Source organism: Uloborus diversus, chromosome 1, assembly GCF_026930045.1.
Source record: "Uloborus diversus isolate 005 chromosome 1, Udiv.v.3.1, whole genome shotgun sequence".
Classification (NCBI taxonomy): domain Eukaryota; kingdom Metazoa; phylum Arthropoda; class Arachnida; order Araneae; family Uloboridae; genus Uloborus; species Uloborus diversus.
In genome coordinates this window covers 263,290,582-263,308,064 of record NC_072731.1, presented here as the reverse complement: position 1 = coordinate 263,308,064, position 17,483 = coordinate 263,290,582, and the positions used below count along the sequence as shown (strand labels likewise).

At 34.6% G+C, this 17,483-nt stretch overlaps 1 protein-coding gene across 1 annotated transcript; it reads left to right on the top strand.

Moving 5' to 3' along the window:
- The first annotated feature begins 162 nt into the window (after positions 1-162).
- On the top strand, positions 163-11,108 carry LOC129227348 (uncharacterized). The gene is made up of 3 exons (XM_054861895.1): positions 163-496; positions 5,320-5,396; positions 8,696-11,108. The coding sequence occupies exon 3, from the start codon at positions 8,859-8,861 to the stop codon at positions 11,064-11,066; it is 2,208 nt and encodes a 735-aa protein (XP_054717870.1). The 5' UTR covers positions 163-496; positions 5,320-5,396; positions 8,696-8,858; the 3' UTR covers positions 11,067-11,108.
- The last annotated feature ends 6,375 nt before the right edge of the window (positions 11,109-17,483 follow it).

The window sequence follows — 17,483 nt, the reverse complement described above, 5'->3', positions numbered from 1 at the left end:
CAAGTTGCTCTCAGTGGCTTAACCGCGACCGAGAGAATAACATTCCTCACATTCCATAGACTGGTGGGCTGTTTTTAAAGTCTCCATTGCTATGGATACTGACGCGAAATTTTTTACAAAAAATGCATTGGAGTAATTGGTGCTGTTAATCACGTTTTAAAAAGTCTTTTTTTGTATGTTTCTGACTTCTCTGGGATTCTTGAAAATAGGTCGTTGAAAAAAAAAGGAAGTTATTCTGTGTCTAAAATATTTTTTAACTTGTTCAATCGCAATATTTCATAAGCTTTATGTGTACTTTATGAAAAATTAGAGCGATTTACATTCATCATCTAGACATAAAATACTTATTGAATTATTTGATTTCTATTTATTGTGTCCTAAAATTCCGTGGGCATGAAAATGGGTTGATTTTTGCTTACGCTTAGAACTGGCGTAATTTGTAATGAGGTATGTCCACGATCAGAACCTCAAGTTGGAGTGCATTACAAAACTGTTGGTAAGTTTTCTTTGCATATTACTATTTACAACGTTATTCTAATTGACTTGGTGAAAATTAAATACCTTTTTAAAAGTTCTTTTAATCCACTTATTTATATTAGTTTTTTGAATATTTCCAGATTACTTATTAGGCTTTCCTGCCAAAATATTAATATAGAGCTTTTTATTCGCAACTCCAATAAACTATAGGGGGCGCTGCAGCCACTGACTAATGGCGGATGAAAAAGGTAAAACAAAAAAATGCCATAATACATGAAATACATCGCCAGCTCAGTCATTCCAGCGGAGGACTGCAGTTTCGTGCTTATTAGCACTCATCAGATCGGCTTAGGAAGTGCTATTGGCTGGTAACTTATGGAAAAATGCTGTAACTTATAACTTGCTTTGATGCTTAGTGAATGAATAATTTTTCATTGTGTTTGTGGGAAGCCTTCTTTTCTATTCTTCTGAAATTACATTACATCATAAACTGTGAAGCCTGTAATTTATCCCAAAGAAAACACATGGAATGGAATGTTTTACCTTTTTCTGTAGCAGTTTTAATCATTGCAAGGTAGCATATTCGAGCTCTGGAGTTGCGAAAAGCCCGGTGTTTAAAATATTTTTTGAATAACAGACAAAATGTGACTTGTATGTGTGTTTGTTCATTTTTCACTGATAGCGGGGGAAAACTATTTAAAATGATGTCTTACTTTCAAAGTTTGATGAAATATTAGAGTAATTTGGGACGTACACACACAAAAAAAAAAAAAAAAAACACTTGGAAATGATAGACATGATACTGCGACTTACCATGCTACCAGGTAGCGTATTCGAGCTCTGGAGTTGCAAATTGAAGACCATTTCAATGGCACACACATGTAGTCTTGGCACCGTAGTTATTCATCTCTTACATATCCATTTGTGTATGTATATTTATTTTTTTGCATATAAATGGTATATTTTCTACCTACTGTTTATATGTGTATGATTTTGCGATAAAGACTAGAAATTATGTAGAAACATGATTACAACCTATTATCTGTTTTATACAGTAAAGACTAATGGATCTTAATGTAGGGGAAGAGCATTTTGTTTTACTTTTTTTATTAAATTCAAATCCCTCAACTTCTTTCAATAATATCATATCTCAAAAAACAAGATTTTTCAGATAGGCGAGTGGGGAGAACTGGTACAAGAGGGTAGTTTTAAAGTAAGACAACATCTATTAAAAATGTACAGTGTATTTCTGAACTCTTGGACAAAACTTTAAAAGCGTCAAGGACAACTTTAAGGGTGCGTAAGGTACACATCAAGACAAACAGTATGAAGTAAAAAATAGGGGTCCCAATCGTCTTCCGGAGTAGATGGAGGTGATTAAAGTTTAGGGTCCAAAATTTCTAATGATCTTGAAAAACAGAAAAATTGGTTGATTCATTTGCAGTTTTCGCTAAATTATACCTACTCATTCATTCTAACAACAAGCTCCAACTCACTATTTTGAGATACGATGTTCTTGAAAGGGGATGGGCAAAATACAGGGATTGTTGATTTAAATCAGCTTTATTTAAATCATGATTTAAAGCAAGTAATTTTTTTTTAAATCATTCATTTAAATTGAATTAAATTAAGTGATTTTTTTAACAAAATCATTAATTAAAATCAGTTAATTTTGTTTTTATAAATTAATTCTGCATATTTAGAATGCATTGCTCTACATTTAACTACACTGCATTACACTATCTTAACTTCAGGAGGCAAAACTACATAGATCCTTCTTTCTGTGTGTGTAACAGATTTTCACTCGATTGCTTTTACTCCAAAATTATAGTTCAGAACAAAATAAAAATTTGGAGTTTTTCTTATACACTATGACTAACATAGTTCAGAAAAGGAACGTATTTATAAGTCATAAAATATTATTGAATAGTTGAAAAACTCAACTTAAAAAGTAAGTTGAATGGATTCATCTATTGTATGAAATATTTTATGTTTATAAATGTAGAGTAATTAATATCTACAAATTTTTGAACATTTTAAAAAAATCAAATCAATCATCAAATGATTTAAATCAAAAAATCCCTGACTTTTTTTATTTTTTGAAAAATCGCGAACCCTGGCGAAATATGAAACCTGATAATGATAAGTAACTTTTCAACTTTTTTTGTTTAATTAACAACAAAGATTTTATATTATGTAAACACACTGCACGAAGTCCTTGCCCTCTCCTTTCCTTGCGGCATCCACTTTGAGAACCGCTGGCAAAAAGGTTAATAATCAGGGTTGGCCGGATTGGACCCAATGGGTTTTTTTGAAAAAACCCATTTAAAAAAACCCATTATTTAGCCCACTTTTGGGTTTTTTAAAATTTTCTGAGAATTTTAAAAAATTAATTAATTTAAATACTTTTACATTTTAAACTTCTTTTTTATTTGCTCTTACCACAGATAATAGACATAAAAAATGAATTTTGAACTTTAATAGTATTTCTTAACTCTTAACGGCATTAAAAAAAAATACTTCAAAAATTTAACTTTTTTCTTTAACTGGTCAAGAAATAACTCAAATTATCTTGACTAAGTCATGTCTGATCTTTTCAATATTTGTAGATTGTACAGAGGAAGCTACTCTAGCTAAAAGGCTTTCATGTGAATTATTTTCTGCAAACCAACACGTCACAAATCTCGAATAAATAAGGTATATTTTTTAGAAATTAACAGGTTTCACAAACGATCGGACAGAAAACAGAATACGATGTACAGTATTTTCATTATCCTACGAAAAACTTTAATATTTCTTACTCTGTACACAGAAATAGAAAAACAGGCAACATAAAATTCAAAGAAATGTCTTGATTAAGCTGGAATTCAGCAAAAAGGGATTTAAACTACTTGAAGTTCTACAGTAGTTTTGCATGATAAAATTAAATACAATAAAGTAAAATGCAAAAAAAAAATAGTAATTAAAAATGAACAATAGATTTTATCACTCGAGAAGTAACTTTGCACTAACTGTTGGTAATCATGGAAACGAAAAAATCTGAAACTTGGGTTTCGTTGTCTTTTTTACTTTTCTTCAGAAAATGCTGAATTTTCCAGCTTTTTTTACATTTTTTGTGCTTTGTCCATATACTTATGCTACAATATACTACAAACACCCCACATTTTCCCTTAAAAAAGACAAAAAAAACCACATTTCTTTTTAAAAAACCCAGCTTTAGTTGGGTTTTTTTTGGTTTTATTTAAAAAAAAACCCTGGGTCCATGGGCTTTTTTAAAAAACCCGTATTTTTGCCAACCCTGTTAATAATGTTATTTTCTTTCTACAGCAAATGAAACCGAGATCTCAATTTGGTTGTGATGATTCAATTCATATTCCTCTTTTCTTTCTAGCTTAGCATCTATTTTTTTGAATGCCTTTTTTTTTAATTATTTTTAATGTATATCGGATGTGTCGATTTTTGTATCGTATTTTGAAGGTTTTGCAAAAACATATGTACTGCTGTAAAAAAAGGCTTTCGTAGTTATGAAATTTTTTAAAAAAATTACTTTCAATCAGAGTCAATTCAAATACAAAGGGGGTAACAAAGCCGATTTACCATTGTTTATCATGTTATTGTCATACATGTATGTTCAAACTGAACAACCAGTTAATCTGGGCTCACCAATGACTACCCAGGAGTGTTCTGTTAGATTACTGATCAACTAACGGATCGTATATGAAAACACTAGCAAAAATACCCGGCGTTGCCTGGGTCAATAATAATTGTGAAAAACAATCGCTTCTTTCTTTCATTTTCTGTTTTAACTGAAAGAACTCAAAACACACCGCTTTGACATGATTAAAAATCGAGCTTCTTCCTTACCCATAAAAGTAGTTCCAAAAAATGAATTAACAAAAACACAGATCATTAAAAAAAACCATGCATTTTATTTAATTAAATAGTACACACACACGAAAGGAAAAGAAAGAAGCTCTCTACTATGTTTCCCTAAATGTGCAAAAAGTAGAGTTTCCAAATGTTTAAATGGCTTTAAACTCATGTTTGCTCTGGAGAAGCCTTGATTCAAAATTTTCATTATGATTACTTTTAATATTGCTGTTGTAAGGCAATATTGGCAACAATGCCTTTTACATTCAATCATTTAATGAGGAAATTACATGAAATTTACTGTTTTCCATCATAACATTTTTAAACTAAGTTTTTCTTTACTAATAATAAAGCTGAAAATCCCTCTGTCTGGATCTCTGTGATGCGCATAGCACCTAGACCGTTCAGCCGATTTTCATGAAATTTGGCACAGAATTAGTTTGTAGCATGAAGGTGTGCACCTCGCAGCGATTTTTCGAAAATTCGATGTGGTTCTTTTTCTATTCCAATTTTAAGAACAAAATTATCATAAGATGGACGGGTAAATTACGAAACTATCATAACGTGGAACCGTAACATGGGCACAAGCCAATTGGCGAGAAAATTCATTCATACATTATTAAATATACAGGCGAACCAAAAGACCTTTCAATTTTCTATTACGGGCAAAGCCGTGCGGGTACCACTAGTTAGGAATAAATTATAGTTATTTTTTCTCATTTCCAAAACTTTATGTGGGATTGCTTGAAAATGGATGTTCGTTGACTGTTGAGTGGAAAATATTTGCACGAATCTTGTAATCCTAATGTGAACCTTAATTAAAGATGTAAAAAAAAAAATTAAAGACGTGGAGTTTAATTCAATTATTTGTTGATTGATTTGTGAATGTAATTTCTAACATAAAAAGTATATATGTACATTATGCACATATGTCTAAAGTATAAGGTCATTAATATTGTGTTCCTTTTTTAGATTTTCTGCACATTGCACCTCCATTATGGAAATTTCACAGTTTGGAAGAAAACTTGCTGAAGAATTGAGCCCCAAAAGTAATTATATTTCAGTTTATCACTTTTTTAATTTTTAATGTGTAAATTGCTCTGGTTTTCAGTGAAAACCTTTTTGAACATTTGGAATGAATTACCTTGTTAGCATGATAAAAAGTAAAGTTGTTATTAATGCCCCTTGAAAGAAGCCCCAAGAGCTAGCCCTATTTGTATTTCATATGTGTTTGCATTTTGCATGTTTTTTATCAAGTAAAATGTTTCTATTTTATTAATCTTAAGCTTTTCTTTCTTTTTTTTTTCAAAAACATATTTCTGTCCAGATAGCATGTTAGATACAATGATTTATTTGTTTTCTAACATTATTATTCCTAGCTGTGAATTAGCTACTCACCACATTCAAAAATGAAAACTATACTTTGTGTAATATTTTGCCTTTCTTATTGTTATGTTATCTTCAAACATGGTTTCTCTCAATCAATTAAGTTATTTTTGAGCCAATATGATTTCTGATTTTGCTCAACTTTTTAGTGTCAAAAACTATATTTTTTAAAATCTTTCTTTTTCTCCCCCCACACTCATAAGTAAGAAACTTAATTGTTTTCCTTCTGGTATATGTGTCTAGAAACAATTCTTCAAATGTACCGCTTTGCTGCAGCTTCAATCATATTTTTAAAATAGAATTACGACAATCTTTGTATACCTAGGAATACGGCGGGGTTTTTTTGACTCTTGTAAAAGCAGGGGTGCCCCCCAAGAGCAAGGACACACACACCCACCTACCAATTAATAATGCTCCCTCCCCCCAAAATGAAAAAACCCCTCAAGCCCCTCCCCCTAAAAATTTCAATGGCACAGTCTGTCCCCCCCCCCCTCTCTAGGTGAGCACCCCTGACAAAAGAAATAGTTTCCCACGTAATGTCATATAATTTTTTTAATCATGTTTGAAATCAACTTTTTATAATAATTTTTATTTTTGAGGGCTAGAGAGGTTTTAAATCTTAATGAAGTATTTTAAAAATAGTTTTTTAAATGAGATTGAAATATCTAGCATTGTTTCAGAAGATTCATTTCAGAAATCTACAATAAAATAAATGATTAACATTTGAAAGATTTGTAGAAAACAGTTTGATTCCAAATATTTAAATAGGTAATGAGAAATTGTATTTTTTTTTTTTTTTTTTTTTTTTACTAAGAGTGAAAGGAAAAAAAATAATTGTACTTACGAGATTATTCCTCTGCACTGCAACTTTTATACAAGCTAATCTTTCTAATTTTCTGTGTACAAAATCAACATACAGATTTCTTTGCACACAGTTGTTGCAAAAATTATAAGTTCCTTTACCCTTAAAAATTCTTTGTTTGATATTTTTTCCCTTTTTTGTGGGGGGGGGGATTCACTGAATCTTGCACCTGCTTGTTTTTACTCGATATGTATTCCTCTCTGATTTCTTTTGCTAAAAGTAATTTAAAAATCCCTTCTGCTGATACTCTCTTTTGTAACTTTCATGTACAAAATTCAGGCATTTAAAGCTTCATATGTACTGGCCAGCAGTGTTTCCCCATTCAGTTCCAATCAGAAAGTAAACTACTGTAAGGAAAAAAAAAAATAAATCTAGAAAGTATAACCTTCTTTCAAAAAAAAAACATTGCGTATTGCATGTGCTTGTTATTTATGGTAGGTCATTATTAATGAATTTAATTATATGCCAATAAACTAATCCATTCAGAAGCAATCATCGTTACTGCGCGATTTGTTCATACTTTTTTAAAATAAATTAGTTTAGGTTCCTTTTAGAGAGGTAAGTTTAATTTTTATTTATTGAACAGCTGTGGTAAATTCTTTAGCACTGGTTTAGGGGCAGTAACTTACTGCTTAAATGTTTGATTACTTAGTTTTAATTCAATTTTAATAAAATCATTCGTTATTAAGCAATATTCTTCTTGTTAAAATAACAAATGACATTGTTAGTAAAATCTTTACAAAATTAAACTGTTTTTTAATACTAATAAAATATATGCAGAACTTATATTCATTTTTAAGCTGAACATATATTTTTACAGTATTAGTTTTTATCCTAACGTCGATTTTTCCGGCATGCCAGAAAGAACCAGGCAAGTGTTATTGAAAATCTTTGAACCACCGAATTTTGCAGCATGCCAGATAATGCAGGGTAATACGGTATATATTTTCATTTGCAGTTATTTGCTTAAGTTTGAGCTTATCTTATCTTTAAGCTAAACATAAAACAAAATCACATCTTATCTAAACATTATAACTTTTTTTTTAATCTTAAAAATTTATTGAATATTTAGAAAACTTATCCTAATTTTAAATAGCTCAATGGATTCATCAGTTTTAGATTGCTTTGTTACCAAGTTTTAACAATTGCCTTCTTCACAATTGAATCCATTTCAGAACTTTTGTCGACTCTAAGCTGATGAACATAGAAAACTGCCAAATTTTAAGAATTTTTTCTTCTAAAAAGTATGAAGTTTATAATTCTGGGAAAAAGTATCACTCTTTCCTCGAATTATAATTGGAAAGATTAGTGCTTGTGAGGGGGGGGGGGGACAGCAGCTAGAGTTGGAAACCTAGTGCTTGATAATCAAATTTTTTTTAATTGTTATTGTAAAACTGCTATCATCATATGTGACATTTTTTAGTAATCTAAAGAGAAAATTCTGCTTGAAAACTTAGAAAAAAGAGGATATGAGTGTTGCTGTGTTAAAGTAGTTTGTATTATTCTTATTCCAAGTATCATAAATATAAAATGGATGTTAATCAAAACTCAGGAAGAGTACCACGTTTTTTGACAAAATTTTTAAGCATTCATTTGAGTTCATAGACAGTTTTAAATTTTATCTGGGTCTGATGGACGCCTTCGCCCAAAGGAGGGACAAGTTATCAAAAGTTTATTATGTGCTGGATGCTGTTTTTGTCTAAAGAGGATTGTGCATAGTTGGGAGGGTCAAGTTTTACATAAAGTCGATTCTGGGGGCCTGGAGCAATTTGTAGAAATAAATAAACCCAACGAGTAGGATCCTATTCATAGGGAAAAACTTAATTTGAATTCAAGATGTCCGAATTCAAATCAATTTTTCTATTTTTTGCTTTTTTATTGCAGTGGACTCTATCTGAACACTCCCTAATATAAACACCCTGATATTCTGAACATATTTTGATGGTCCCCGGAAATATATATGACTCCATCTGTAATGAATATCCCCATAATCTGAACTCTTTCGGTCCCGTGAGTCTTAGGAATGAAGAGAAGTTGTGTAGTGTATTTTCTATTGTTTTAGTTAGTCAATTTTTCTTAAGTTTTTTTTATTTATTTCAGGAGTCCAGGCAAATTCCCCATGCACTGCTGCAATTACATCTGATGTTTCCCAAAGGCAAGGGTGTCCGATTGTGCAGTTCAATGGCTGAAACCTATTCATTGTTGCCAAGTTAATTTAATTTTGTATTATGCAAGATGTGGACTTACCAGCAGCCTAGGTGCTATGGCTCAAGAATTTCTTCCCCTCTGTGATGTTTTGTTCAACATCATATCATTGGCATCATACTTCTGTGACATCGTGTTCGATGTCGTCACCATTTATACCCTATACGTCAAGGAAGAGCTCGCGTGGTTCGTGTTATCTCTGTCCTGCATTATGCTGTCCCTGCTCATTAGCCAGCTGCTGTCACTGAAATGGTATTTTCACAGGAATAGTGGCAAAGATTTCAAGTTGTCTGTCGTCGCATTTGTTCATTTGATACAGTTCGGTGTTCTGTGGAGGTATTTCAAGTTGTTTTTGCCCGTTGATCTCGGTGTGGTCAAAAATGAAGTCCGGGATCTGTGCATGCTCCGGTTGATTCACGCCTTCTGCGAAGCCGCTCCCATGCTGCTCATCCAGCTGTACCTCGTCTGGACGAAGCCGTCGTCCGCCGAAGTGACCGACTTGAATCTGGTTTCGACCGTCCTGTCCCTCTTCAGCGTCTGCTGGGCCCTGGCGTCCTTCAGCAAGAACGTCCGCCGGCGTAACATCCACAAGCTCGTCCTGACCTGGCTCGGCGTCATCTTCCAGTTCTTCTGGAGGCTGGGGACCGTGTCCTCCCGCGTCGTCATCCTGACCGTGTACGCCACCCTGTACCACTACTGGGTTTTCGTGGTCATAGCCTTGCACTGGCTGACGATGTTTCTGTGGCTGATTTCGCCCAAGAACGTGTTCCACGGCGAATCGATATCCCTGAAGAAGAAGACCATGTACTCCATGCTGATTGCGTTTGTGTATATCTTTTGTTACATCAACCTTCAGGAAATCAACGCTCAGCAGAAGATGGTCGCGTTTTACGTCACCATGTTTTTGGAGAATTCGCTCCTCATGGCGGTCTTCCTCTTCCTGAAAGGGAATGCGGAATGGTACCACAACACGGCGATTTGTATCGCGTGGGGAGGCTTTCTCGTCGGTATGCTATTCATGGTGTTGTACTATAAGTTCTTCCACATTCAACACCTGAAGCACAGCTTGACTCCTAGCGATGTCGAGTCTCACTGTGCGGACTGCATGACGGACACCTGTGATAACCATGACTCCAAGCCCGGCTCGGAGGGCGAACTCCTGGGCAACGGTGGCAAGGCGTCCGGGACTTCGCCCCCGTCTAAGTCGGCCCATCCCGTCATCTTCCACCAATCCAACGGACACTTCCAGAACGGCATGGTGAGCGGCATACCGGGAGTGTTCAACTGCAGGCTCAACCCGGCCTTCAAGCGGAAGAAGAAGAAGCCGTCCAGCTTCGTCCCCCCTCCCGCCCCCGTTTCCGCCCTGGCCAACGGGGGCAAGTCCAACCCTTTCTGGAAGAGGCTGCCCCCCAAGACCTGCAGCAGCGACCACGAGAGCAGCGTCGGGTCGAGGGTCAACATCCAGCAGAAGCTGCAGGAGAAGAAGCAGCAGCAGCTCCAGGAGCTGAAAGAAATCGAGGAGGAGATCAAGCAGGGCAAGCTGAAGAGGCCCCATCCGATGGACATAGGGGACCAGGACACTCTGCGTCAGCCCATCCCGCACTCCAAAAAGCAGCCCTGGGTCGGGCCGGGATCCCCGGCCACCCGCCTGCCCCCGTACCACTCCCTGATGGGCCCGCACCTCCTGAACGAACTGCGGCCCAAAGCCAAGCAGCGATCCCAGACCCCGGAGATCCTCCTCGTCCCGGATTCCCTGGACAGTTCCAGGATATACTGCGAGTACATGGAATCCAGGAACTCGTACCTGGCGTCGCCGCCCCACGTCATCTACCCCCACCACTCGGACGTGTCCAGCAACAGCAACATGTCGGCGGCGTCCAAGACCAAAATCTGTCCCCGTTCCCGCAACCCGGAGACCGTCAGGGAGGCCCAGTGTCGGTGCCCCCCGCCGGACGCCGACGCCCCCTACAAGCCCCACAACGTGCCTTCGGACCTGGACAGCCAGATATCCCTCCCGCGCTCCTACACCCTCCCGAGGGAGTTCCGGTACTACCGGAGGCCCCGGCCCAGGAAGCCGGTCAGGACGGAGCACTTCGTGCCTTCCAACAATTCCAGCGACGGCGACGTGGATTCGGCGGACGACAACGAGATCTACGTGCCTTTCCCCAACCACAGGGCCGGCGCCCCGATCCGGCTGCGGCCCTACCAGCAGCCCTACAGGGCCTGCATCCCCGTCTCAGGGCAGTTGCACGAGACGAAGTTATGAAAGTGCCGATTATATTTGTGATTCGCTTACACACGAACGAGATTTTTTTGTAAAATGAAAGATATAATTTTTATCAGTATTTAAATTGTACATATATAGATATAAATTTTATAATTATGTACATATGAATATAAATTTTTTAATTTTTACTTTTGTGTTGTGCAATTAATTTAAAGCGATGCTTCGGTACGAGTCGAGAGCTGAAATTCAAGCTTTTGAGTGGCCGGATGCAGAGCTAGGTAATGTGGAGAGTGCCGTTCACAGAAAATTTTCATAGTTGGCAGACAATATTGATATTTTTTAACAGTAATTTCTGTATTATTAGTGATGTTCCCATCAGTTTTTCTGAGGGTATACTCCCAGTAATCCATTACGCACGATATGTGTATGTGATCATACGCATAATGTGTTATCATAATATGAAATTTTTTAAAGTTTGAGGGTATACACTATGCAGGGCCTAATACAGGCTGATTTTGCTACTGTTTTTCGGTACCTTCACAAAAATCTTATTTTAAAATCGGTACTTTCACAAAAATCAAGTAATAAAATCGGTAGTTTCACAAAAACATCGAAAATTTCACAAAAATTCGCATTTTAAAATATAAAATTTATTTCTCTGTTTAAAACGAAATATACTCATAAAATAAAATTATAAGCAGGTTTATATGAACAATAGCTTAAATAGAAACCTTTCTGTAGTATTTTAACTAATTTTTAGCTGTTTCACACCAAAGTGTATTTATGCAATATTATCGCAATCTTTAAACATCTGTTTTGAGGAACCGTTTTTCTCATAATTTCCTATATTTTACACAGTACATAGACCATTAAGCTGAAATTACGATGGTATTTTTCGTACTCCTTAGGTTTTCAGCCCCCCCCCCCAAAAAAAAAAAAACGAAACCTGTTAAAAATAATACTAGATGACATTTACACTTTTCGAACTAAAATTTCACTTGTTCCACTTCTTCTTTTACAAAAATTAGGATGCGTCTAAAATTTCACAAAAACAATGCTGATAAAAAAAAATATTTCACAAAAATAGAATGATGCAATACTTTCACAAAAATAGGTAGCGAGAAAAAAGTCCTGGATTGGCCCCTGCTATGTGTCTAATAAATGTTTGAGAGTATATGCGTATATGGAGTATACCCTATGGGAACACCACTGTGTATTAGTACACTTGTTTGGCGAGCAATAAAACCTTAGTCGCCAATTCTGAGGTTCCACCAATTAATAATACAGAGAAAGGTACAAATGTAATTGAAAAAACATGGTAGTTGCTTGGTAGTACACTACTTGCTTTCAACTTTACATTTTTACTGTTGTCAATGATATAAGACTCAAGAGAAATACAGTAGTTTTTGTTTTTAAAAAATTATGGAATTTTTCCTGTTCGCAGGCAGTTTTAAATTTTATCTAGGTCTGGCCAAATGATTCGCCTGTGAGCTTGCTGTGTGGAGGAAATCACAAGTTTTGGAAAACAGAAAAGGTAGTAATATTATTCCTGTTTCTATATTTCGTGTTATCCTCGATAAAAATTCCTGTTCAATGCCCGCTTTGTGTTTCACAACTTGGTTGAAATTCTTAACAATTGCTTAATTTCAATCTACTGTATATTTAGCAATCTAATGAAATTTTTAAATCCTCCTGCATTCACCGGCTAGACTCTAATGAATAATTGGTGGTTGAATGTTTCCTTCTCAGGGGTATTTTTAAAGAGAGTATCCTGTCAACGCACCTCGCATTTAAGCCCCTGCAAGTAATATAATTAGTTTTTCTATAGATAAAACTTTTTCATGTTTATGCTTACTTGTAGGTGAAGTAACTTAAAATTAGTATTTTTTGTCTAAGGGGTCTAAGGACCCTTAACCTTCAAAATTTTCGACTTTCCGGAAAAAATGTATGTAATACATATTTTATATTTGAACAATTTGATACCTTATTTACTACCATACACAAAAAACTTTTCAAGTTATCGTAAAAATGCGTAACCTCTCACCCTAGAGATTTATGCTAACAGCAGCTGTTTAAGCGTCTTTTTCTCAGGTGCCATTTTCGTCGGTTTTCTCGTTTTGCGCGCATGATATTTCAGAAAGTTTCTTATATTTTTCCGTAAAACTTTTAATGTATGCTTATCTGGTTTATATTTATGACCTGAACCTAAATTTATTTAATTAGTTTTTAATTATTTATTTATTTTTTTGAAATTTTATAAGTAAATATCAAAAATTTCCAAAGTTATGGGCAAAAATCTCTTTTTTTTTTAAATATTAACTTTCATTTTTAGTTGAAATTTTGGTTCAGATCATAAAAATATACCAGACAAACATGCATGAAAAGTTTTACGGAAATATATAAGAAACGTTTTGAAATATCATGCGCGCAAAACGAGAAAACCGACGAAAACGGCACCTGAGAAAAAGACGCTTAAACAGCTGCTGTTAACATAAATCTCTATGGAGAAAGTTTACGCATCTGTAGGATAACTTGAAAAGTTTTTTGCGTATGGTAATAAATAAGGTATCAAATTGTTCAGAATTAATTTATGCATAACATTCCAGAAAATCAAAAATTTTGAAGGTTAAAGGTCCTTAGACCCCTTAGTGGAAGAAGATTAAAAGAAAGTCCTACAAAAACCAAACTATTGAAAACATTTTGTGTAAAGCAGTGGTTCCCAACCTTTTTCACGTTGCAACCCCCTTTTCACCAACTAAATAACCTGCGACCCCTAAGTGTATATATATGTGTGTGTGCATCTGCAGTGGCATACTTGCCAACTCTACTGTTTTTAACGGGAGACTCCCATTTTTTGCTTTCATCTCCCGATTTCCCGTTTTTTACGATTTTCTCCCGTTTTTACAGTTTTTTCAGTCAATCATCAAAAAGTTTCACTTTCTTCTCAATAGATGGCGCCCTTTTCTAGTCTACCAATGTCGGGGAATAGGAATTTTTCCAAATTATAACTCATTCAGTAAAAATTAATTTTTTAGAAGCTTTCCACTTTGCATGTTCAACGAAGCACGTGCTTTGCCGAAAATTGCAGCAGATTTGAATCCTTTTGCATCTTGAAATTATTTCAATTATTTTTAATGTTTGAAGTTATTTTAACATGTGCTACCCTATACCTATTTATTTTATATTGTATTTTCATTATATATTGATTTCCTTTTTTTTTCGGATTTTAGTAATTAAATTTTTGTAGCTACTTTGCTGGTAGAGACTGGAGAATGTACAAAACTTTAAGCAAATTCACTTCTTATTATTTAGTTTTTCCTTTGCAGTATATTTTTCTTGCTACTACCAATTTGCTTACATCAGAAAAAAAAAATCCCGATTTCACTTTAAAGTATTCATGTTATTTAAAAGCATAATTTAATAATTCTGTAATGAGGATATGTCGATCGTGAATCACCTATATACCTCTAGTAAAATCTCCTGTTTTTTTTCCTTCGAAGGTTGGCAAGTATGCAGTGGTATACCTGGGGGGGTTTTGGCAGGAGTGGCTCTTGCCAGGGGCCCACCAGCAAGTGAGGGGGCAATTTTCCAACATTACTTCAAAGTATATATCCACTATAATATTAAAATCTGTTCGCGTCTGTCTGTCTGTCTGTCTGAAGATCTATCTTCTCTAGAACCACTTCGAATCGGGAATCAAACGAGATACCGTTCAATTCGAAATTTTCCAAAGAAAACAATGGGACCGATCTCGTAATTGTGCGACTTTAATTAGCGGAGATATTAATTAAAACGTTAATTAACATAACGTTATTAAGGAATTTTTATTTCTTTCCTGTTGCCATTTTGCATATGGGTGAGCAAGTAAAATTCTAATAATTGTTTTAAAAGAGATTTTTTGGCTGCTGTCCAAATCTTAAAACAACGTTTCCATCTAGAATTTCATTTTAAATTAGTTTAAAATTGGTTGCTCTATTCGGAAATAGCCTTTATTTTATCGTCTTTTTTTTTTTTTTTTAACATTCCACGTTCTTAACTCTTTTCAGCATATGAAAGTTGTTTCTTTAGCTATATTTATTGATTGTAGTGTACGTTTATCATTCACCGGCCTCATATTTTGGTACATTTAGGATGTACGACTAATTATGTTTATTTAGTAGATCTTTTTCCCGTCACATGGGTGAGTTTTCAAATTGTAAAAACTCTCTTTTTCCTTCCTGTTTCTATTTTTGAAATACAGTTTGTATCGTGAAAAGAACATGTTAAATTAAGAATGTTTGGATTTCTTTAAGTGAAACAGAGTTGAACAAAAAAAGATTGTGTTTAAGGATTTTAACTAAAGCTAGATTGGAATCTGATGACTTGGTATTAAATTAATGCTTATTGGTATTTATTTAGTCTTGGTGCTTTAGTTTCACGTAATCAACCAAAAAGTGTGTGTCATTTTATGTAAAAAGCTGATCGTAATTGTACATACAAATGTTTCAGATATAGTCTATCAGATTTAATTCAGTTTAAAGTGAGCACAGATTATGATAGTTGATGATGCATATATTTTCATCTTTTGTGCTAATTGAAAATACTCATAACTTGTATCATTGATAACTATGATTAACGTTAAAGAGATTTTTGCCAAAAATATGCTCTACTGGTGTTTTGCAAACATTGCATTACGCGTATTTATTTACTCCTTAGCGCTTTGGAAACTGATGTCAGAGTAATACAGAAACATGAATTGGACATCTCTTTCATTTTTTAAGTAGCCCGTGCAACGCTGGGCATGCAGCTAGTAGGAGTCATAAAAGTTGAAGGTGAAAATATTATTAGATGACTAAGACATTTCATAAGTGAAGTAAAACATGCTTAAATGGTGCTTAGCTATTTTTTCAAGTTTTATAACTATTGCTTTTCCCTCCACTCTCAGCAGCAAAAGTCAGTTTGTCTAATTATTATTTAAATATTTAAAAATACATAAGTAGATGTACTATATTAAGCAATTGTGTTAAAGAAAACAATTGTTTAGTAAATCGCAGTTCGGACAATGTAAAAAGGGTCATCCATGTTTGATGTCATAACTTGAGGGTTCATGAAATTGTGACAAGGGTAAGAGAAAGAGGGATAAAAAGTGACATCACACAGTTGTTACAACACTATGTTATGACATGTGACGAGGAGTAGTAAGGTGAAGTGTGACATTTTGTGACTAAGGGGAAGGGGGTCAAATACGATGAATAAAAGTGCAACACTATTTAAGGCAGGGGCCAATCCAGGATTTTTTTCTCACTACCCATTTTTGTGAAAGTATTGCATCATTCTATTTTTGTGAAAGTTTTTTTTTATCAGCATTGTTTCTGTGAAATTTTAGACGCATCCTAATTTTTGCAAAAGAAGTAGTGCAAATGTCATTCTAGTATTTTAAACAGGTTTTGTTTTTTTGGGGGGGGGGACTAAAAACCTAAGAGGTACGAAAAATACCATCGTAATTTCAGCTTAATGGTCTATGTACTGTGTACAATATAGGAAATTATTAGAAAAACGGTTCCTCAAAACAGATGTTTAAAGATTGCGATAATATTGCATAAATGCACTTTGGTTAGAAACAGCTAAAAATTAGTTAAAATACTACAGAAAGGTTTCTATTTAAGCGATTGTTCATGTAAACCTGCTTATAATTTTATTTTATGAGTATATTTTGTTTTAAACGGATAAACAAATTTTATATTTTAAAATGTGAATTTTTGTGAAATTTTCGATGTTTTTGTGAAGCTACTGATTTTATTACTTGATTTTTGTGGAAGTACCGATTTCAAAAAAATGATTTTTGCGAAAAACGGTAGCAAAATCAGCCTGTATTGAGCCCTGTAAGGACAGCCCATTAGTACTCCTTCAAAACTCCTCCAAAAATCCTTCATTTTATTTCTGAAATTGAGTACGAACCCTGCTTTAGCTGCTGGATAAATGTGATAACAAAAGCGACCTAATGGGTCTGGATTTTCTAGGTGTTTTAAAGGTATCCTTATTTTTTTTTTTGGAGAAACATAATAAAATGATCAAATTCATCTCCCAAATATCAATATCTGCAATTCTGTACTGTACATATCCTTCAAACATTTGAGTGATGCTTTTCTTTCTTCTGATGTATGTCAAAGAAGATTCGAAATGGTTCAAGCAACAATTCATATTTTTGAGCTCTTAGAGAGCCTTAGTTGCCTCTTTCGCCCCCAATTGAATCCATTTCAGAACTTTTGTCGACTATAAGCTGATGAACGTAGAAAACTGCCAAATTTTAAGAATTTATTCTTCTAAAAAGTGAAATTTATAATTCTGGGGAAAAGTAGTATCACTCTTTTCTAGAATTATAATTGGAAAGATTGGTGGTTGTAGCGGAAAAGGGGGGGATACAACAGCTAGAGTTGAAACCTAGTGATTAATAATCAAAATTTTTTTAATTGTTAT